This window comes from Aristolochia californica, unplaced genomic scaffold (genome assembly GCF_029961685.1).
Source record: "Aristolochia californica isolate CCGP_79_NKW_82.1479 unplaced genomic scaffold, dmAriCali1.0.hap1 SCAF_6, whole genome shotgun sequence".
Taxonomy (NCBI): domain Eukaryota; kingdom Viridiplantae; phylum Streptophyta; class Magnoliopsida; order Piperales; family Aristolochiaceae; genus Aristolochia; species Aristolochia californica.
The window spans coordinates 4,610,114-4,632,596 of record NW_027182257.1 but is presented as its reverse complement, the minus strand read 5'-3'; the positions used below and the strand labels follow the sequence as shown (position 1 = coordinate 4,632,596).

General features: G+C 37.8%; 2 protein-coding genes and 1 long non-coding RNA gene across 10 annotated transcripts; all 3 read right to left on the bottom strand.

The window, feature by feature from the left end:
* Window positions 1-1,398: 1,398 nt before the first annotated feature.
* On the bottom strand, window positions 1,399-5,099 carry LOC137935131 (uncharacterized). 2 transcript variants are annotated; one of them, XR_011109229.1, is made up of 6 exons: window positions 4,474-5,099; window positions 3,787-3,944; window positions 3,224-3,314; window positions 2,135-2,226; window positions 1,944-2,035; window positions 1,399-1,654 (listed from the first exon to the last, which is right to left on the bottom strand). It is a non-coding gene; the product is annotated as an uncharacterized lncRNA (long non-coding RNA). The 2 variants fall into 2 exon arrangements; XR_011109228.1 differs by lacking the exon at window positions 4,474-5,099 and having other exon boundaries at window positions 3,787-4,089.
* A 975-nt stretch (window positions 5,100-6,074) lies between these two features.
* On the bottom strand, window positions 6,075-9,323 carry LOC137935130 (uncharacterized). Its single transcript, XM_068779793.1, has 6 exons — window positions 8,271-9,323; window positions 7,664-7,762; window positions 7,492-7,536; window positions 7,216-7,353; window positions 6,445-6,774; window positions 6,075-6,318 (listed from the first exon to the last, which is right to left on the bottom strand). The coding sequence occupies exons 1-6, from the start codon at window positions 8,667-8,669 to the stop codon at window positions 6,307-6,309; spliced, it is 1,023 nt and encodes a 340-aa protein (XP_068635894.1). The 5' UTR covers window positions 8,670-9,323; the 3' UTR covers window positions 6,075-6,306.
* A 445-nt stretch (window positions 9,324-9,768) lies between these two features.
* LOC137933920 (uncharacterized) lies at window positions 9,769-21,959 on the bottom strand. 7 transcript variants are annotated; one of them, XM_068778037.1, is made up of 15 exons: window positions 21,524-21,959; window positions 20,317-20,864; window positions 20,138-20,227; window positions 19,802-20,041; window positions 19,390-19,611; window positions 18,926-19,241; window positions 18,483-18,802; window positions 18,296-18,390; window positions 18,109-18,206; window positions 17,929-18,005; window positions 17,756-17,846; window positions 13,823-13,900; window positions 12,858-12,934; window positions 12,189-12,266; window positions 9,769-10,302 (listed from the first exon to the last, which is right to left on the bottom strand). In XM_068778037.1, the coding sequence occupies exons 1-11, from the start codon at window positions 21,786-21,788 to the stop codon at window positions 17,757-17,759; spliced, it is 2,361 nt and encodes a 786-aa protein (XP_068634138.1). In that variant the 5' UTR covers window positions 21,789-21,959; the 3' UTR covers window positions 9,769-10,302; window positions 12,189-12,266; window positions 12,858-12,934; window positions 13,823-13,900; window position 17,756. The 7 variants fall into 7 exon arrangements, with proteins under 7 accessions (XP_068634138.1, XP_068634136.1, XP_068634140.1 ...); XM_068778035.1 differs by lacking the exon at window positions 12,858-12,934; XM_068778039.1 differs by lacking the exon at window positions 12,858-12,934 and having other exon boundaries at window positions 9,769-10,295.
* Between the last annotated feature and the right edge of the window lie 524 nt (window positions 21,960-22,483).

Sequence of the window (22,483 nt, the reverse complement as noted above, 5' to 3'; positions counted from 1 at the left end):
CAAAAAAGTTGAACTATCAATAGTCTTTGAGGTTTGAGGTAAATAAGAACAATTATCAACCAACTAAAAAGGAAATTGACAGGAGCAATTAGAGTAAAGGGTATTTTTATAAAAAAATCTATGCTAACGAATCAACTCACAAGCTAACATAACGAGCTTGGAAAATCTCGAGTTTGACTTGTTATACTGAACGAGCTTTATTTCAAGTTTGAGCTTGATCCGAGCTCAAGTAAAATTGAACTAATCTGAGCTTTTTTCGAGTCAAGCTCAAAGCGAGCCGATTTGGCTTGGTACCATCCATACTCCGCACATCAACAATCATAGATTCAACTAATTGCAGGTGCTTCATCTCACGGAGGGCTTAATCTATGGTTTGCCGATTCCACAACACGACTCACATGACATCCTAAACATCATGGATTTTAGAGAGGTTGATACAGGTAAGGGTGGCATCGAATCAAGCCGAACCCGAACCTACCTATGTTCGAGTTGGGTTTGATTTAAATATCTCAAACTCCAGCTAGAGTCAAGCCTATTGGGATCAAGCTTGATTATAATTTTAGGCTCAAGATCAAGCTCGAGTTGAGTTCAAGCTCCAACCTACATTTAAAACTTTGCATAAAATACATGCCAATAAATTATGCATACATTTTACATAAAATTGAACATGACCTCTATGAATTAACTCGGCATAAAATTATCTATACACTCTGAATAAAATCATTTGCCCAGATAAGTATTTTCTTGATTATTTACATATAAATTATTAAGTCAAATAAATATGAGTAAATGTTATTTTGTATCTTGTTATACTGTTACTTAATAATTTGATAAAATGAGGAGTAATTTTTGTAAGTTTTAAGATTACATTCGTAAGTAGAGGGTCTTTCTTTATAATTTAAAAGAGAATAGCTTATTCAAATATTTACTTAAAAATAATTTGGTTGTATTTTAACTCATATTATACGTTTTTTTATATTTGATAAGATTTTATACTATAATTTAAGTATATAACATTTCAAATATTTTATATACCTATTTATTTACCTATTTAATAATCGAGCACAGACACCCGTTCGGCTTAATAATCGGGTAAAAACTTGACAGGTCTGTGTGATCGTGTTGCACATGGAGTCACCCGAACCCTCATTAAGTTAACGAGCCGGCTCACGAACTTCTGAACCGAACCATGGTTCATTTAAGTTCGGCTCGTTAACTTAAACCAGCCCGATCTGGATCTTGATCTCGGTTTGAAATCTAAATAAACCGAATCAAACCGAGCCAAGCTTGAGTTGCTCGCAAACCGGCTCGGTTCGATGCCACACCTAGATACAGGCTGTATGCAGGAGTTGTAAAAGTGATATGGATCTTTATCTTATTTAGGATCCCGGGCTGTAATATAGCTAACCTCGGCTCATATATCAATAACTAATGTGTTAGACTTACAACATGATAGGGCACTTGGCATCAAGAAAATCCCAAAGTGCTGCTTTGTGACCACCCATCAGTCCCGCAAACTTGTCAACAGGTAGAAGAGCAAGTTCAGCTAAGCTATTGCAATTTGCAACCAACCACTATAGCTCTGTAGTTTGAATCAGTGACAACTGGTAGACGTCTCAGAAACTCTACTGCCGTTGTGTTGTAGTTTTCAGCTCTGTAAACAAACAGAATTCAGGTTTCTTTTTGTTAAAAACATTCATCAATTTCATAAATTTCAGGGCAGCTAATGTTGTAAATGCTATTTGAATTGAATTTCAGCATCTTTTAAATTGTGAATTGGTTTTCTTCCCAAGCGAATTAACAACATTAAAAAATCACAGCATCAGAAAAGCAAAGCATTTGATAAAATGAAGCTAATTATAAAGCTCTAATCACATGAAACTCTAATAAAGTTACATTTGAATTTATTGCAAAACACTGAAACACATTTCAATTTATTCTACCTGAAGGGAAAAAACTCTTGCCCTGTGAGAACTCGATTAGAAGAATTCCAGAAAGGTTTAAAAAGCTCTGAGCGTACCAGCAGCCATCTTAGCTATTGGCAAAATCAGTTAAAGAGGGGAAGGCACTAAGTTAGCAAATCCAAAGGGAGAGAAAGATAGAGAGAGACGGAGAGAGCTAATTATCTATCTACCTGCATTTTGTTCTCCAAAATCTAGTTACTGGATTCTGTGAAATCAGTGATTGTGTTTTGTTGGGGGCAGTCAATCCAATATGGCGGTGATCCTGGTACAAATATAAAGCCACTACTTGAAGCAGATATTCAGAGATAATAGAAACAGATTGCTAGCATGCAATGCATTGTTGTTAAGCCCATGAATCCCCATATAACCAAATGAAAGATGGAAATAAAAACTTACATGCTAGATCAATGTGTATGGATGAGAAGAAGGCTTTTCATTGTTTTCGAGAAGATATTATTTCTAAAAATATTATCTTACGTGACTGAAAAGGTCAACTTAATAGAGAAATGCATGATTCACATATCTCTGGAACACATAATGGTTAAAGCATTACGTATCTCTGACGAGAAATCTATTGACTTCAACAAACAAACAATGTTCATATGAAGCTAGAAGCAAGAAACTAGAAATGAAACCTCATCAATGGGGATCATCATTAATGACTTCTGCCGGATCAATGATTCAAATGCTCCATTTTCCTGCGTATACTAGCTTCAAACTTCTGTACTGCCGTAGAATCTTCAAGAAAGAAAATAAACTTCTAATTTCTTTGAAGGATTTTTAGCTTTATAAACATCATCCGCAGAAAAGACATGTCTGGATGGTAGACAACAATTGGGGAAGGTTTCACATCAAGTATGTGATGGTCACCATCCGTGGTATAAATTGAACTGGTGGGATTCGTTTAGACTGTAAAATTTCAAGAGTAATATCTTTTGCATTGTTTTCACAGATTTGGGCTTCATCTTCTGGTCTGAGATTTGCAAACTTATCATTATCAGAGGGTTCTATCATGTTTTTACTTTTGGTAATCTCAATTTCCCCTTTTGGCTCCAACCATTAGCTCTCCCTCTGCCCCATCCTTGTCCTTGCTTGCTAGTATTAGATTCAGAATTACTCTCAATATGATTTTTCTCCACTAGATTGCTTATCTCAGATGCCGCTTCCATAACAGCATCATGATTCAAGCTTGGATATTATAGCAGTCTCTGTGTTCTCTCAAGGCCCAACAGGGATAGCCCCATTCAGTATACCAATACCTCTAGGCTCCTGGCTCTTCTTCTTAATGTGAGTTTTGAGGGCTTCTAACTCACCCTTTCCCAGCAAGTACGCCCATTCTGCCCACTTGGCCTGTACATAAAACAAAAAATAAACAACATTAAGTTGGGCCCAATTCCATCCCAACACAACTAACCTGTTTAGGGGGAGCTATAGCCCAACATGTAAACTCAATGGTATTCTTGAATCATTTCAGAAGTGGAACTTTTACCCAAACCAACACCCATTCTTACATCCAGACCTGATACAGATAGACAAATGGGCTTGAGTGTGACACAGGGATGGGACAGAGCAAACAGACAAATGGGTTTGGGCTTGAACCTAATTCCAATACCACATTAAGTTGGGTCAGCTTCTATCCCAAAATGTCAAGACAACTCACGAAGCCTATTACCCAACTTAAAAACTTAATATATCAACTCATTTTAGATTGGGACATTGACCATTCTTCACACTACAATTAGCAGATCAAACAAAATAAAAAACAATGATTTAACATCCAAAGAAATGAAAATGACAAACAAACTATACACTTGCAATGCACCTTTTCAGGCCCCTTCACAAGGAATGCATGTTCATCTTTGCAAGCCACAAGCATCCCGCTATTATCACCATCCTCAACAATCAATTCATCTTCCCCTGCCAAAATCTGTTTTTTTGCTTTTCCTCATTTACTTCTTCCAGCACTTTCTGATGAGGAAACTGTATTCAATGCAATAAAGGATACAGTAGATTATGATGGACAAAATTATGACAAGCTGCATAATCACTTCATGTGAGAACATGTAATTTGGAAACAGAATTGACAAAATCCAACTCAACAAGGTTACCTCATTATACTAGAGTCTTATCAACAATAAATCTTGTCCAATTTGGCTTTTTTGGGCAACAGATACTAATGATTCAATTAAAAGATAAACAGAGTTCAGTAGCTAATATACAAAAGATTCAGAAACATCAGCATAAGTGGCAAAATTAGCCATAATGCAAGATATTACAATTCTTCATTTTTACCAACATAGAATTTTTTGAAATTAGCAGATTTCGTTCTGATTGCACAAAGGATTCCAGAGCACAACTTGAGATTGCATTTGATAGAGGCAACAGCAAACTCGATTTCGTTTTTTAAATTGGGTTTTTAAAAGAAGATAACTTCATGTTTTAAGAAAATGGGAAGAGAACATAACTTTGATAAATTATTTCATAAAGAAAAGCAGTGGAACTCTCTTACTCGCATGCAAGACCTTCTATTGTGGTGCTTCCTCCAAAATTTCATCCAGACTCACCCAGAACTCATACTGATCCGAGCACTAACCTTCCCATCAGACCCAAAAATTCTAGTGCCTACACAAAAGAAATATCAGACAGTATACCTGGATTAGCACCTCTTTTTCTAACCAAAGTCGCTTGTTATTAATTTTTTTGACTAGTTCTCTGATCCTTATTTCAGTGCATAAAATGCAAGTAAGATTTCTGCTGGCTTTAGTTGAAAAATATCGAGCATTGCTACGAGAGGACTACCTTCCTTTTCCTTTTTCTTCTCATCCTTCACACTCCCCTTGTTTGCCAAATTCTTAAGCTCCACAGTCAACTTTCATACATCCAAGGGCACAGGCTGGTAAACCCTCTTCTTTGCAAATTCAAAAATCTTATTACTCAAATCAGCAAAAGTCCAGACAGACCTAACCCCGTCTGATGCTCTTAAGTGTCAAGACACTTCAAATATGTCACCACATCATATCTAATACATATACAAATTCCTTGCTAACACATAACATAAAAAAAATTCCGTTGGTAAAATAAAGAACTGGCATAGTTCTCCTCAACCACAAAGATGATAGAAAAATAGAGCTATGGTCACTTAAAAGAAAAGAATCTAAGTGTAATCATTCCCACACTTAACTGATAATCCTGCAACTTCCGTAGAATCCTCAAATCTGCAACCAGTTGCTTGGTCCTCTTACCGATGGTATGAAAGATTGGGTCCAGCTGCTGATAAACAATCTCATCAAATGACTTAAAAAGACCATTCTCAACGGTGAGGTCCTCCACGTTGACCTTATTCGTCTTACTCAACTCCTTCAAGCAAGCATCCACAGCTTTAATTATGGCCTTTTGTATCCTTCTCATGTGAGGGCAAGAGAGGAACCCTGACATCAATCACCTTGGGAGGTGAAACAGGAACTTTACTTGTAAGGGAGTAGGTGAGCCGGCTATATAAGGAAGCCATTTCAATTTCTAGGTCAATATGTTGCCAAGTTTCACTGCCAACACCTTCCATACACTAACTAAAACAACTTGTAAAAGAACACAAATGATTCACAAAATCCAGACACTTTGGTGAATTTTTTAGGTCCTACGGGCATCCACCTCCAAGACCAAACCCTCACCACTGCCAAAAAAAAATATTCTTTTTTTATCTTTCTACTTGAGTTTTTCATCAATTAATCACTACAAAAAGGAAAACCTTAGTCTAACTAATTTTAACCTTAAGTTTCATCCCACCTGCTTTGACAAAACTTGATTTCTTTCCTTCTACATTTAGCTCCTATACAATAACATTAGAATGGATTCTTCTGAAATCCTTTTGCATGGTCAATAGATAAAATAGATAACAAATACAATTAGTCAGTGATTTGAAAATCGGCAAACTGGTTTCTGAAATGTCTTTGCACGATTATTGAGTAGCAAACAAATTATATATAGTAACTTGCCTGTGTTCTTAATGATGCCCAGAGGCGTTATTCAAAACTTAATGTTCATGAATCAGTTCGAGAGTTTCAAACTTTCTCGAGATCCAATCGTGTTTAAACCTTTCCATATCACATAAAATTGCAGCAAAATCTTGTGATTCCACTCAACTTGTCATGATAATTGGCTTTAAAAGAACAATGAACAATCTGATTTCAACTAAGTCTACACGTTCCATTTGGAGACATCTCATCTACTCCATTACAAACTTTTTATGAGTAAAATCTTCGTTCCAGTAAGTGGAAGACCCACAAGATGAAGGCACAGGGTTGAAACATACAGAAGCACAGCAGTCCAACTAGGCACCCGCATCTTATTTCAGATCCTAAAATGTCCATGAAAAATCAAAAGCATCAAAAACCATACAGAATAAGACCTCAAAAGATTCCAAAAAATGCAAGAGTAAAAACATGCTCTAGTCAAGTTCCTTAGGGTCTAAGAGTTCATTCACCTTGACTTTCGTGATTCTTCTCAGCAACAAGCTGACAGGTTTTTCTAAGATTGCAACCTGGATGTTACTCCAAGTGTCTGCTGTGGTAGGGAGTTGTGAAATGTTCTCGGCAATTTCCATGTCTTCAGGGAGCACAGAGCCAAAGACAGTATAAGCTTTTTTCCATTCGTCATGATTAGCAAGGCTTATAAAGAATTCAGGTCCTGAACCAATCCAAGCAACAGATCCTCTTCCTACAGAAGGACATGCTTCCTTGGGTATCTCTTTGAATGGGGTTCCTTGAGTCTCTAGAGTTCCTTGAATCAATGCAAACGGAGGGCCAAAAGGAGCCTGCAATGTTCACATGAAATTTCTATTACTAGTGTTGTAAGATGAGAAGAACGTGATGTCTTACTAATACTGCAGTCTAGCATCCCCTCTTGCGGAACAACAGCATAGTTTGCTACTAGGACTCTACCAACAAGGAACAAAGAGTCCCAGAGAGGCTCAGCCATTGTCCAAATGTACTGGATCGGACAAATCTTGCTGCCAATACAAGTGTGTGAACCAGTTCATTTTTATTTATCCTTCCATTTGTCTATCCATGCAATGGGTAGCAACAGTCTTCGTCAGGGGCAAATAAGCTAAGTACATCTTTTATCGCCAGCAAAGGCACTCAAATGGACCCAATGGTATGAGAACCAGAACCAATCCCAGATTAAAAGGAAAACATTTGGAACTTTTGTAATCAAACAATAGGAGAACACAACAAAGAAAGAAATTATGATTTACATCAGCAATATGGTTGCCTTCTGAATCCCAAGAGCTTCCCCGGCCTTCTGCACGATAGAATTGGCAGCCAGCACAGTGGCGGCTGTCCAACAGTTCAAAGATATAGGCCACAGAGTGTGGAGCACAGTCAGGAAATAGCTGTAGCAATAAAGGATGGATTAGAACAGCAGAAAAGACCCACCATGCAGTCATACAAGGATTGAGTGTCCAGCACTTATACACCCAAGTTGTGAACCAACTGGAAAAGCTTAAAGTGAGAGAAATCAATTCACTTACTTTAACATGAAGGTTTCCATACTTTGTCTCCAATGCAATGATACCCTGTATGAAAGAAATAACAACAGAATGGAAGACTCTCAGCAGGAAAACTCGTGCACCAAACATTTTTTTGATGTATAAACTCCACAAGTTTGCAGATGAAAGAACAAGATACCACTTGCCCACATACCTCTCCTTTTCCAAAGATAAGCCCAGAGGTCCAAATAACTTTCTCACCAGAATCTTGCATTTCAGGGTTCAGTGGGTCCTTCTGCTTCTTTAGCCAGCACTAAGGCAACAAAAGGAAACAGAAAGGGGAGATAAAGAGTAAGAAAAACAAGTCCTAACATCACTACTCGCCATATATACACTATACATAAAAAGTTTAACATGCGCTCATCATATAGGCCATTAAAAAAAGATTGAAAATCCAAAGTGTACACTAAGACAGGAGAACAATATTCTTTCATAGTCTCTTCCAGAAACCATTTTCTTAAATGACTGTCCTTGTCGTGATGGTAAGGATTGTGAACCAAATCACTCCCAAGAAAAGGGTTGTCAACCAAGTTCCAAGAAGTATTGTAAAATTTAATGAATAAATGTAATCCGACCAATATATAAATAGATAATACTTCTCTTGGACAGCCACTGCAATCCATATCTTTGGCTATGTATATAAACTGGAAATTTACTTCCAATATTTTGTAAACGGTGGAAACTGTTGTCAGTTCACATTCTCAAACCTCAGATTATTAACTCCAAATAATTAGCATTAAAGAAAACGAAAATCAACTTACCTCACCGAACTTGGGCCCACATTTCTCCTTGTCGCCACAAAATACCCAAGAATCGCACAAGCAAGGACCATCCCCGCCACCACACATGGTCTTACAAGCCCGACAACACTCCGATGAAGAATTAAACTTAAAATCCGTACCCCATTTGACTGCAGCACCCCAGAGTTCTAAATTCTCTCTCCCATTACAGCACTCCAACTCTCTATCTTGAGTACGGATCCCCTTTTCTTCCCCCAGAGACCGGGAAGATAACGTAGTGGAAAGGGAGGAGGGTAAGGAGACCGGCCGAAAGGAAAACGATACAGCTAGATACACCAAAGAGCACGAAAGAACGCCGATGGAGAGGAGAGAGAGGTAAGCGCAGCGCCCAGTATCGGGCTCGTTCCGGTTTCGAGCCATTAGCTATGAGACTATGACAGTCGTGTGAATCTGAACTCCGGTTTCTTCGACCTCTCGATCTTTGCAGTTGGGTTGGGATCAGAAGCGTTGACTGCAGAGCAACAAGCGAATGCGCTGCACGGTTGAAACTTGGGGGTTTGGGCAGGTGCATACGAAGAAACTCATCACAACAAACCGACGACTTCAGGTACTATTTTTGTTTTTGTACGGTTCCAGTCCCTCCTCTTTGATTCCCCTCTGATGATCTGATCGGATCCGTTGAGTTCTTAATTTTGTGAGCAATAATTCTCAACCGGTATCCTTGCATGTTATTCTAATAAAAATTTGATTGATGCCAGCGAATAGCCAACTTCTTGTCTTTAATTATTTAAAGAGGGACCCTGCAGACTAATTTCTCAATCGTCTAGAGATGCTAAGAGAGAAAACAAGCCCGCCGGCGTCGTCTGCCCCCACCCAAGCAAGAGAAGATAGGCGAAGCTTCCCCCTTCCTCAGGCGACCAATCCACCGAGGGGAAAGAAGGGGATTCCCTTTCCAGTACGTTATCTTCCCCGACTCTTAGGGAAGAAAATGAGAATCGTACTCAAGATAGAGAGAGTTGGAGTGCCGTAATGGAATAAAGAATTTAGAGCTCTGGGTTCCCGCAGAAAAATGGGGTACTGATTTTTAAGTTCAATTCTTCTTACGGATTGTTGCCGGGCATGTAAGGCCATGTGTTGTAGCGAGGATGCCGACAGCCGCCAGGTTCTGCATGATACAAATATAAAGTTGTACGCAAAAGTGATAATGATGCAATCTGCAGAGATGAGACCATAGCTTCCCCCCATGGCCATAAAAAGAGTAAGATGTGATGGATGCTCAAAGAAGCAACAAAACCCAGACACATAACTCAAAATAAAACCATCCAAATCCTTAAAAAATGCAAGCCTTTCACACAACTGTATATTTACCCTCTACATGAGACATATAGACTGCAGGTGTTAAGTCCTGAAAAAAGAAGGGCAAAAAAGAATTGGAAGTGAAGTGCATTCAGCAAAAGATGAAAATTCTAATCAAGAGATTTTTCGCATGAAACTTAATAGCATATCCAAAAAATGGCTATGATACAAAAAGAGCAGACCATGAATCTGGTCGCTTTCAAACAACCATTAAAACTAATTTCACTGTAGTTCCTTGTTTATACGAGAACACCCTCTCAAGACTGGTTTGATCTAAAAAGAATATAAAGAACCACATAAATTACCTTCCAATGGAAAAGGAAAATGAGGACGAAATAAAAAATGACTAAGATATCCTTGGCAGGACCAAAATCTACTGGGAAGAAAGATCTTTTAGTGGCCCAGAAAGTCTCTAGAAACAAGGTGTCTAAGTTTGTTCTACAATAAAATCTGTCTACTTGAGAACTATCCCTAAAAGCAATTTACTATTACTCTTCTGCTTCATTATGATCTTTTTCTCCATCAACTAGAGTACAATCTGCCTTTTTTGCCCACGTCTTTGATCGACTTGCCCTAGATGCTTCAAACGGAAGCTTGGCACCTTCCCTGTGTCCGACATGACATGGCTTCTGTTCCTCAAGAGTTGCAAAGACCATTGGATTGGACACTAGCAACTTCTTCTCTTCACCACTTCCGCCTCAGCACAACAAAAGATGTAAGAAAGAATAAGACAAAATGGCAAAAGATGAATCTATTCCATTTCCAAAGTCACTATGCATAAGAGATGTAAAGGGCTACATATATAACATTCCCTACTGTGATATCTCATAACAATTTTATGAAAGAGCAGTCAAAAAATAGTTTCAAACTAAAAAGAATTACAGACATTGTTGATTATGCACCAAATTTTTATTTTTGAGTTTTTATGTTGATACACTGATCGATTTAGTTTCCCTTAGACTATTTGAAATAAGATAAGAGAAAAGTATCCTACATGATCAACCATCCAAAAGGATTCTTATTTAGGTCCACCAGAAGAAAACCCAAGAACAACTCTAGGATAATTATGCTTAAAGTTCCATGGAAGAACTCAAGGCAACTTCCACCACTTCTCTGCATTTCACAACCACCCCAGCAAGCCATATAAGCTATCAAAGTCGGGAACATTCAAAGTAACATGGATCCTACAAGAAACCAAAATTCTTAACTGTAACAAGAAGATGGTTCATACTGCAAGCCATATAAGCTCCGAAAGAACTCGAGAACATTCAAAGTAATATGGATCATATAACAAACCAAAATTCTTAACTTTGCAATAGAAGATGGTTCATACTGCCATATGTAGCCATACCCTGGGATGGCCGAGTTTCTCAATAGTTGGCCAAGGTCAGAAGTCTGACTTGACATTCTTGTTCTCCATGACTTCTTGGAAATGGAGGGCATCTGGTCTACTGCTTTAGTAGGTTGTGCCAACTCAAGGGAAGAGAATTTTTCCAACGGATTGATGAACTACACAGTTGATCTTGCTTGCTAGTGCCTCAAAACCTATATCAGTTCTTCACATGACTTGCTCATTTGCATTTATGGGGCTATGAGCTCTTTACAGATTACATATAAAAGGCAAAATCCAATACATAGGCATCTCAATACCACAAAATTTTCAAGTCATAAAGAATGATTTGTAAAAGATTTCTTATGCTAACTAGATTTTCCAAACTCAAATCTTGTTTTCCACCTAACAGGAGCTACTATTTTTTTTTAAATGGCTGATGGGTTTCATAAAGAAAATGAAAGAAATAAGAAGAAGCCTCTCATTAAAAACACAGAGAAATAAAAGAGAAGAAAAATACAGAAAACAGCCGCAAGCCTTTAAAATTACAAATTGAGGAGGAAAAGAAGAATAACTATGACCAGTAAAAGTTGATCAAGGGAAAATTTTATCCTAAGAGGAACTAGGACTCTGAAAGGTGGATCATTCCCTATTTTACTTCCAAGACACGCCTACCAGGATTAAAGCCATCCTCACACACTCTTTATCTACCTTTCTCCCGCTCCAGGGAAAAAACAACTAAGACCTACAAGAAACGGTGACAATCATCGCACTCCACATTTAGATAAAACAAAAAATTCCTGGCTCTGGATGAGACAGATATAAAGTGTACGCAAAGTGATCATTATGCAATCTCCAGAGATGACAGCATAGCTCCCACCAAGGCCATAAAAGAGTAAGATGTTATGGAAGGTCAAAAAACCAACAAAACCCAGATCCGTGACTAAAAATAAAACCATCCTAATCCTACAAAATAAAAACCTTTCACACCAATCTGTATATTTACTAGGAGTCAGTTTCTTTTGACCCCCTAGATGAGATTTATAGACTGAAGGAGTTAGTCTTGAAAAAATCTGAAAAAGGGCTAAACAGAATTTCCAGCAGTCACCAAGATTAGAAGTGAAGTGCATTGAGCAACAGTTGAAAATTCTAATCATGAAATTTTTGGCATGAAACCTATTAGCATACCCAAAAAATGACTAAGATACAAAAAGAGCAGACCATGAATCTGGCCTCTTTCAAAAAACCCTTACCTTAGTTCACCGAAGTTCCTCGTTTGCCTCATCCATGGATCCTTGTATATGGAAACACCCCCTCAAAACTGGTTTGATCTAAAAAGAATATAAAGAACCACATAACTTACTTTCCAATGGAAAAGGAAAATGAGGACAGACTCTCCAGTCTAAAGAACAATGTAGAAACTAAACAAACAGAGCATAAAATAATCAGTTCAGTCAGATATTCATCAGGAAATCATCCCAAAAACAGTTGCCTCTTACATTATATCAAAAAAGACTCCATTACACTTCCCCACTCAACGAAGAAAGACAGAAATAATCATAAAAAACCTAGTTACCAAAACCAAACTAAGCAAGATTAAAGAAGCAACAACTCATTTGGAGGAGAAGGTGAATAAGGCTAAAAAGTCATTTGAAGAGGCTGGCTAAAAGCTGATGCAGCCAAGATTATTATAAAAGAATATTTTGTTATTTGATACAAATTTAAATTATTCTATAATCTAAATTTGTATAAACTTACTGTAAATCTTATATCAAACAAAGTGACTGTATTAATTACCGAATATGTATGGTCGATAAATATATATTTTAATATTATTTATAATGTAGAAGTTTTGTTAATATTTTATAGTGCATTAATTTTATCGAAACTATTTATAAGTTTAATGATAGACTCTTAATTACCATTTTTATTGGCATTGTCTGACTCCATCTTCATTATCAGGGTCCTCAAAATCTGAGTTGACTCGACCATGTTTCAACTGCATCAAATAACTTTTCTCATGATTTAAAACCATACAGTTGATATGTAATGTGTATCAGGCAAATACATCTCAAATTTTAGGGGGAGCAGCCCCTAAAACCATCATAAAATTTGTAAATTAAGATCAATTCCAGAATTTCTCTAGACAACCCCTTTGTCCAGTCATCATAGACAATTGTTATGTTTAAACAGTTTAACAAAGCCAAGAAACAAGTTTAGCTAAAATGCCTTACATTTTACATTTTAAATTTCTAAAAAAGAACTTTTCTGAAAAGAAAATTTTATCCTGATTTTACCCACATTTTTGCCTCCACTCTATCAAACACTTCTCTCTCTTTTCTACAAGAAGCCCATCTCCTTTTTTCCTTATCCGTTTTTGTGTTTTCCATTTCCAAAGACACCATGCATTAGATGTAAAAAGGGCTATACATATATAACATTTCCTATGGTGATAGTCATTTGCATTTATGAGGCTATGAGCTCCTTACGGATGACATATAAAGGAAAAATCTAATACATAGACATCTCAATAGCTCAAAATTCCAAAGCCAAAAGAAATGATTTGTAAAAATTTCTTTATGCAAACTAGATTTTCCATACTCAAATCCCGTTTTCCTACTATTTTTTTTAAATGGCTGTTCGGTTTCATAAAGAAAGTGAAAGAAATAAGAAGAAGCCTTTCACTAAAAACATAGGGAAAGGGCTAAAAAGAATTTCAAGCAGTCAACAAGACTGGAAGTGAAGTGCATTCAGCGATAGATGAAAATTCTAATCATGAGATTTTTCATATAAAACCTATTAGCATATCCAAAAAATGAATAATACCCATACCCGCATATACAGATAGACCGGACCATAAATCTGGTCTCCTTCAAATAACCCTTACCTTATTTCCCTGAAGTTCCTGCTCTGCCTCATCCATGGGTCCTTGTATACAGAAACACCCTCTCAAGACTGGTGTGATCTAAAAAGAATATAAAGAACCACGTAAATTACCTTCCAATGGAAAAGGAAAACTAGGAAAGAATCTGCAGTATAAAGAACAATCGCAGAAACTTATTCCGATCGATCTTTCTCTCGTCATAAGCGGTCAGAGAACGATCGATCGGAATAAGTTGGCTCCATTCCAATCAGATTAGGGTTTGCCGTCTGGTGTGCCTCCGCAAGACGCAGCCGCGGAGAAAATGAAGAGGAAATCAGCTCGAAATGGGGGCGATGCTAACGCGAATTATTTGCAGAGAGTTTCTTAACGTGCGCAACGGAGAGTGAAGGAAAAAATTGGCACAAAGAATAGGTGGTGGTGGGGAGCGTCGCAGTCACGCACGAGGACCCCACATGCCTCTACTATGACACGTGCCAAAGTACACATGAAAAAAATCTATTTACATCTGCACCATAAATAGGCCATACTTTCCAGCAAAAGTTTCCTGGAAACTGAAACCTATATTGCCAATAATACAATGTTATTAACGATCACAAAGAATTAATGACGAATTTTATGTTCTAAATATAAGAAAAGAATTTTCTTATCGGCTTGGAGGCCCATAGAAAATGAAGAAAAAGTCGAAGAAAAATAAAATTTCTCTGGTTTTGACACATGCGAAAAATGAAAAATAAAAAAAATTAATTATATTTATAAATTTTGATGATTAAAATTTGCTCTCTTATTCCTCTTTCTTTGATTATCTTTCCATATTCCATGATTTTATGAAGAAAATCCACTCCCAAAAATTGAAAAGGAATTAAGGGAAGCAAGACCTCCCATCTTCCTTAGCAAGGCCCATTGAAGAAAGAACAAAAAGGGAGTGGGGCCTTTTCTCTTCTTTCACCATGAGGGAGAAAGATTTTCTTCAATTCACTGTTTGAAATCAAGTAACAATAGTCTCCAAAAGAGTATAATACAATTTCTTACCCCCCTTCCACTCATGCAGACAAAATGAAAATATTAGCCTAGTAAAAATCATCAATCATTGACAAATAAAACTAAAACAAAACAGAATATTACACACCAGGTACTACCTCAGTCGCTAGGTTATCAAAAGTTCTTGCTCTGTTGCTAGAAAAAAGCATTCCATTACAAATATAAAACAATCTTGTGCACAGTTTAACACCAGACTGGAAGAGTGAAACAATCACATATGCAAAGCAGTTTCAGACTTAGGACTGACAAGGGGACCAGGATTTCACTACCTAAATTAAGAATTTCCAGTTCAACTCTAGTCTCCCTCAAATTACATCAGAAGCTCTAACGGTCATGATGAAAATCTTATAGTGTCATACACTTCGAATTATATCAGAAACTTCTATATTCATTGAAAATTCTACTCTACAGACCCTCTAACTGCATAAATATGGATTCGCGGAAACACCGGCACCTCCCTGCAATTAGTATCTTGACAGTGACAAGAAAAAACAGAAATATCTAATAAGTCAGATATATCCATCAAAAGTTCCCTTCCCTTTATGTAGCACCTTTTAGACCTGTATCAGTGAAGCAGAGGAGCAGATATTCCTTTCTTTCAGTAGAGTTCAGAAATGATGGTTTCAAAGGGCATCACATTAATTCTTCTGTAGATCTGAAGGAAATTTCACAATGGGCCAATTTTTCTATTACTAACACTGCTTTGTTCTCATTCCAATTGTCTTTTTCTTTTTGAAGGACATCCCACACCCATCCTTCAGTTCACTTTGGTCTTACCAAAAACAAAAACAAAAATTCAATCAGCCACATTACGAAAAAAAAAAACCCTTTCATTGTCGTTTCTATAGCAAACAACCTTGCGAGAAAAGGAACTTCACTTCACTTCAAGGCTTAGTTATCCACCAGTGAGTTGTTTGTTACCTTTGATGTTCCTGTCATTTTCTTTTTTCTTCAGTATTAGCCTGTTCCTTAGGCTTGTTCATCTCTATTAAAAAAGGCTTCAACAACCATTTGAAAAATGTAGCTTCATCACCAATCAAATTATAGCAAGCCAATCCTAAATTCTAGAGAACCACTAGTCTCATGAGCTAAACCAAAACTTATGACACAGGATTGGCATAAGAATAACGCAGCAGTACCTCAAAAAATAATTCCACTCAGGGGTTTAAGAAATCCAATGTTCAGCAGCCACACAAAGTCAACCTCCAAATGCTATTGGTCATATGACATTTTCAGGACATAAGAAAAGGCATGGTCCATGAAAATAAAAGCCAACATGAATTCTTGACTCCCAAGGGAAAGAGTAAACCTATAGGCCCCAGGATTTGTGAAACCAGTACGTTGTGAAGTCCCCATTTCCAAGAACCCCAAGCAATACTCAGATACAGAAAAACAAAGGAAATACTACCGATAATACTAAAATATTCCTAAAATGGCCTACCCTAGAGCCATAAATCAGATAACCAAACATGCACTATCTTGATGTACTTGAGACAAGACAAGAACAAATTAAGCTAGTGGGTAACTAAAAATATGATAAGCTTAAGAACATGCAAACTAGAAAGTGCAGAATGGACTTCCTAGTCGCAACATCTCGTATGTTCCACACTTTAAATCCTTCATCAAAAGAAAATGATAACTAAAAATATGATAATCTTAAGAACATGCAAACTAGAAAGTGCAGAATGGACTTCCTAGTCGCAACATCTCATATGCTCCACACTTTATATCCTTCATCAAAAGAAAATGATGCCCTGTTCACTTGCTCAAGTAAAGACAAAATTATTCTACACACATTTTTGTTAGTATCCATTAAGCTGTCTCCCCCTTAACAGGCTTAATGCATCTCAACAGGATTTGCCAATGAAAACTCCAGCCAATAAGCTATCATCAATAATCACCCAGAGGCAAAAAGCACTTCTAAGTTGCAGAGTCAGGATCTTCAACCACATCCATAATTAGCATGCAAAAGTGTGAATCAAATGGCACCACTCAGTATCTTATCCTGAGGGTAAAATGTATCTCATGTTCTCGTAACAAGAGACATAATAACAGAAACCTTCTTCCTTTACCAATATCACTTTGAAAACATCGATTTCCAGCCAGGAATTTTGTTCCCATAAAAACTTCCTTTTCATGTGGGATGGATATCCCACCCTTGGTAGCAGTATGATACTTAACCAGAAGAATTCACCCACACAATGTATCCAAAACTCAAACAACTTTAAATAAATGAATGCCCAGCAAGTTTCCTTGTCGCATTTGATAATAAAACTTAAACCAATACAGATCAGCCATACAAAATATCCAAAGAGCCTGTAGAAGTAATCTGAAGCATCTGAAGCTCCAAACTTATGTGACAATTGTGAAGCTTAAAAGAAATATAGAACTACTTTATCCAGCTGGTACACTTCTGTGACAATTGTGCATGCCATATACCATTGCCACAGATATTTCCTGTTATCTGGCTGTGAACCAGTAACTCAATGTCTTTTTACAGCTTAAAACCGAGACATAACGTCCCTTCTCTGGAAAAAACCATCAGGCCCTTAATCTTTGTAAAATTTGATCAAGCGAACTCAACTCCACTACTTCATTAGGAATAACAGGCTCTATATGCTCTGCTTCCAGGCCCATAGACAAAAAAATTTCAAAGGCTTCAACAGTCCACAACCTACAGCAGCCTCTCCTTTGATGACGAATCTGTGCCATAAAGATAAATCTGTATGTAACCGATAACTCCGTATATGCTTGTCTTCTGACTGTCAGCTAAATCCAAAGCACTTACATTCATAAAAACAAACACCCAAAAATATCCAAAAACCAAGACAAGACAAAGCATAATTCCTCGAGCAATAGAATCAAGAAAAAAAAAGAACTGAAATATAACTCTCACACCTCAATAGTATGATCCAGAGCTGCCACTGCCCAAGTACCCACCACCTAAACTACGACCAGAATAGACAGATGAGTATGAACCACCTCCGACCTGCAGAAGTCCTGCAAATTAGCATCATATGTAATAAATGAAAAAAAAATGGACCTGAGTCTCTAAAGCCTGGAAGCCATACATCAGGTTCACGTGACAGGTAATCACTTCCATAACTTGAGGAGTACATTCCACCAACATCACTGCTGCTTAGAGAACCTAAAGAAGAGATGATCAAAGGACGAGGGTAGCAAGTTCAGAAAACAAAACAGAGATTTCAAAAAGACCCCTACATGTTCAGGTGCAATAAACTATGTATTACCTCCATAGCCCGTGCCATGACGACTTCCATAGAGCGACTCCTGACCACTCATTGAACTCCTGCCACTGCTGTAGCCTCCAAGATGAGATCTTCCAACCCTGCTAACACAATATCCAATGCAAAATGACATCATAGTTAAAGCAAACATTTATATAACCACATTTTTTTAAAGCTAGGTCAAACTGACCTGTCACCATAAGTATCTCCATACTGAGCGCCACCAACTTCATAATCTATGCGTGCTCTTGACTGGCGAGGATCAGCATATCGTGGGTCCTCATCCTTTTCAAGAAAAAAAAGTATTTTGACATGATTAAGAATACAGGGCTTAGCCATATCCATACCAAAAGAAATACCAGGATTATAACACAAACCAATACTGAGTAAGGGCGCTTGGATCCCGACACAGAATCATAATCACGACCACGACCTTCCCTGTAACTTGGAGCTCTTTCAAGTCTTCTTCCATAACCTTCATCAGCATACGGTCTCCTAGCAGCAGCACGAGATACAGTACGTGGAGCAACATCGGAGTAGGCAGAGCCACGCGAAGGATATTCATCTCTGTATGATGAACGTCTGTCAGCAGCAACCCTGGAACCATAGTCTGCAACAGCTCTGCTACTTCTAGGAGGAGGTAGTTCATCACGTCTACCATAGTCTCTCTTTGAACTGTTCCTGGGATATGGTGCAACTGCTCAAACAAAAAATAAGAAATCCTCATATCAAAACTGATCTGAATAAGATAATAAATAAGAAGACTAAATGCATAGAGCTAAAATCAAGACAAAAAAAGTAAGAGGAGAAGAGAAAATACCAGCGGATCTTCTGTCATAGGATCTTACAGGTGGTGGCAAGGGTCTCACTCTCTCAGCAGGTGCCATATATGGACGTCTATCCCTTGGTCCAACAGTTCTCTTGACCCCTCGTCCAGGGGGTGGAGGCCCCCTGGCAATTACTCCTCTAGGAACCCTGGGGAGCACTCTACGAGGTGGACCATGATTCCATGATACCCTACCACCTCGAAAAACTCCCCGTGTAGCCCTACGATCTCCTCTACCAAAATGCTTCCCTCTACCTCTCTGATGTGGCCTAGATAATCTACACCTAACTTTCACCTGCAGTACAGAGAACTATAGTAATGGATAATGTGCATACAGGAAATGAAAATATACAAGTTTTCTTTTTAAAAAAATAAAAAAGATAACACAACTCACAATTGCATTTGTAACAAAATAAAAATAAAAACAAAAACAAAAATATTAGGAATTGGCATTAAACCTTATTATCTCCTTCACCAAGATCCGCATTGTTAATGGATTCAGCACACTTCACTGCAGCATCATGAGTATCAAAAGTTATAAACCCAAAATCTTTTCTCTTTGCAGATGGCATGTTACGAGCAAGCTCAATCTTTTCAATTTCGCCATATTTCTTAATACACTCTCTCACCCGATCTTCATCCCATGATGCAGGCAGACCATCTATAAACACCGTCTTAACCTGTTGAAAAATAAAAAATAAAAATTATATTATATATGGCCTTGACTGTCATAAAAAAGAAGACAAATCATACAATTCATGTCATGGATGTCAATTGACATATAAAACAGATTATAGAATCATAAAAGATCTAAACAACTGAAAGTAGTTCTGCTGTAACCACTTTTTGAACTGAACTCAGTCAGAATACCTGTGCCATGATTTCATCATCAGGCTCAATAAAAGAGTCTGCAAAAGAAACCTTTGCATTCCTATCAACACCAAACAAAACATCCCTCCTCTGCAAGCGCTTGAAAGCCTCCATAGCATCTAAACGATTGGAGAACTCCAGGAAGGCAAAACCACGATTCATTCCCTCTTTGTTGCTGTCTTCAACCAATGTCAAATCCTCAAACTGTTCAATTCCATAATGTTTCAACTTCTCTTTCAACTGAGAGAATGTTTACTTCACATAGTCAGGAGATAAGGGCCCAGATATCCAACCTTAAATAAACCAACAGATAAGATGATAATCCAATTTACTTACAGCTTCTTTTGTCCATGTTTTGCATATATTTCCAAGGAAGAGGGTGTCACTGTCCTGACTTGGGGAAACACCGCACTGTTTCCCATTGATCTAGCATCCAAATTTCAAATTGAATAAAAACATATATATTTTCAATCGTTTAAAAGGAATAGCAGAAAAAAGGAAGTTCCAAAAAGTACCACGGGATTCTTAAGCTCCGAGACAGCCCGCTTTGCTTGTTCTACTGTAGCAAAACGTAAAAAAGCAAAGCCTTTATTCTTCTTAGTCTGTGGATTCATCATGAGTCTTACTTCAACAATCTCACCTACTACACTAAATACTTTCTCAAGGTCTTCATCTGTTACATCTTTGTCCAATCCTCCAACAAATACTTCAAATTCTTTCCTCTTTCTCCTCTCCTTGAAAACTTCATGATGGTCCTCTTGCTCAATAATATCATCATGTTCCTCTTCTCCATGTTCAACCTCCTCTTCTTCAACTTCCTCCTCACCACCATCTTCTTCCATCTCTTCATCAGCAAAATCAGCTTCTTCTTCCTCCTCAATGATATCGCCCTCCTCAGCATCTTCTTCCACCTCATCCACCTCCTCTTCAACAACTTCATGCTCAACATCCTTTTCGTCATACTCTACTACTATATCTTCTTCAGGTTCATACTCAGGCTCATCCTCAAGATCAAGCTTTTCACATTTATCGTCTTCCACAAATGCACCCTTCATCTCCTCCTCTGCCAGGACAAAAGGGTAAATGCTTTTTGCACTACTTGTCAAGAAGAAAGTCTCCAATAGAATCATAACCAACTCCAAATCCAGTTACCGGTAACAAAAATATCCATAAAATTAAAGATGAGAATCTGTCGCCTATCCTACCCACAGTCGTGGTAATAAATATGCTCTATTGTTGATTTTCATTAAATACCTAGTAAATATAAGCGGACGGCAATAACGAGAATAGACGAAGCACAATTTAAGCACACTCCTAAATTAGATGAACGGAAACATGCAACTTAAGTATACAACAGAATAGTAATAGCTTCAGAATGAACGATAGCAAGGAACTAAGTTCTACACTAGAGAATTTGACCACCGTAAAACAATGGCGAGGCTCTCGAAATAAAGAGCGAAGTGCACTTATACCGCCATCCTAATTCCATTATCATTTTCTTTGGCTACAAAAGATAAAGGGATGCAAATCTGCGAAAAAGATACCACAAGCGCCTAAGGCTAAGTTTCGAGGGCATTTCAAATATTCATCGTACAACGATTTTCCTACAAATGAAAAAATCTCACAGCAAAATTGCCAACAATTTTCTACAGATAACACGAAAAAAACTTCACAAACCACTTCAAATCAGACAAGTTTCAAAGAATTAAGCATTAAACCAACCTTTAACAGTAACAGAACCATTGGTCTCAGTTTTCCGTTCGCCTCCCGTTTCAGAAGGCCTCTGCAACAATTTCTCCTCAACGACCCGCTCTACCTTCACCGTTTCTTTCACCTCAATCACCGGAGCCGCAACTTCTTCAACTTTCACCGGCTCTTCTTGAACGACCGGCTGATTCTTAGGTTTCTGGGCCGATTTGGCAGCTCCTGCCGCGTTCCTTTTCTGGCCAGCGGCAGCAGCCCCTTTCTTCGCCGATCGAGGTGGCATCTCTAGGTTGCAGCTAGAGACTTCGGAAGCTCAGTCAGGTCAAAGGAAAAAAAGTGAAAATGTAAAACGGCTAAACGTCGAGGACAAACCCTAGAAGTATAAAAGTTACAAGCGAGGAAGCAAAACAATAGAAACCCTAGATGCCGAGAATAGAGATAGATAACAGCCCGCAGGGACACCTCCGCCTTCTGTGGTTACTAGCGAGAGGTCATTTTATAAATAGGGGCAAATCTAACGACTCGGCCGACTCGGATAGGATTTGGAATCGGGGGAATGGGGTCAAGGTGGTTTTGGCTGACTTAGAAGCTAAGAATCCTCAGATACTTAAAAGGATTACCTCAAAAATATTTATTTTTTAAACCTCACAATCATCTAAAGTAGAAGTTTTTTTAGATGCTGACTACTTTGGTCCAAGCTTGAAAAAAAGTCCATGGTCAGGTATTGTATATTTGTTGGGGGAAACTTGGTGAACTGGAAAAATAAGAAGCAGAATGTGGTAACTCGCTATGATTCATACAGTAAGTGAGTTAAAGTGGATGATATCATTTATTTACAAATTGAACCTGAAGATTGATGCACCTAGGATGATGTATTATGACAATCAAGTTGTTAACTTTATTTCGAGTAACCTAGTATTTCATGAACAAGCCAAAAAGAAGTGGATAGTTACATTGTTTGAGATGCGGTGATGCAAA

Bases quoted from the DNA above. Each gene is read 5' to 3' on its own strand.
- LOC137935130 (XM_068779793.1), bottom strand. From the start codon at position 8,669: ATGGCTCGAAACCGGAACGAGCCCGATACTGGGCGCTGCGCTTACCTC. The intron at 7,537-7,663 runs GTATGTGGGCAA...TCTTTCATACAG, and splicing joins TTATCTTTGGAAAAGGAGAG to GGTATCATTGCATTGGAGAC. The intron at 6,775-7,215 runs GTAAATCATAAT...TGAACATTGCAG, and splicing joins AAGGCAACCATATTGCTGAT to GCTCCTTTTGGCCCTCCGTT.
- LOC137933920 (XM_068778037.1), bottom strand. From the start codon at position 21,788: ATGCCACCTCGATCGGCGAAGAAAGGGGCTGCTGCCGCTGGCCAGAAA. The intron at 18,803-18,925 runs GTATTTTCTCTT...TTGTTTGAGCAG, and splicing joins CTATGACAGAAGATCCGCTG to TTGCACCATATCCCAGGAAC. The intron at 18,207-18,295 runs GTCAGTTTGACC...TTGTGTTAGCAG, and splicing joins GGAGATACTTATGGTGACAG to GGTTGGAAGATCTCATCTTG.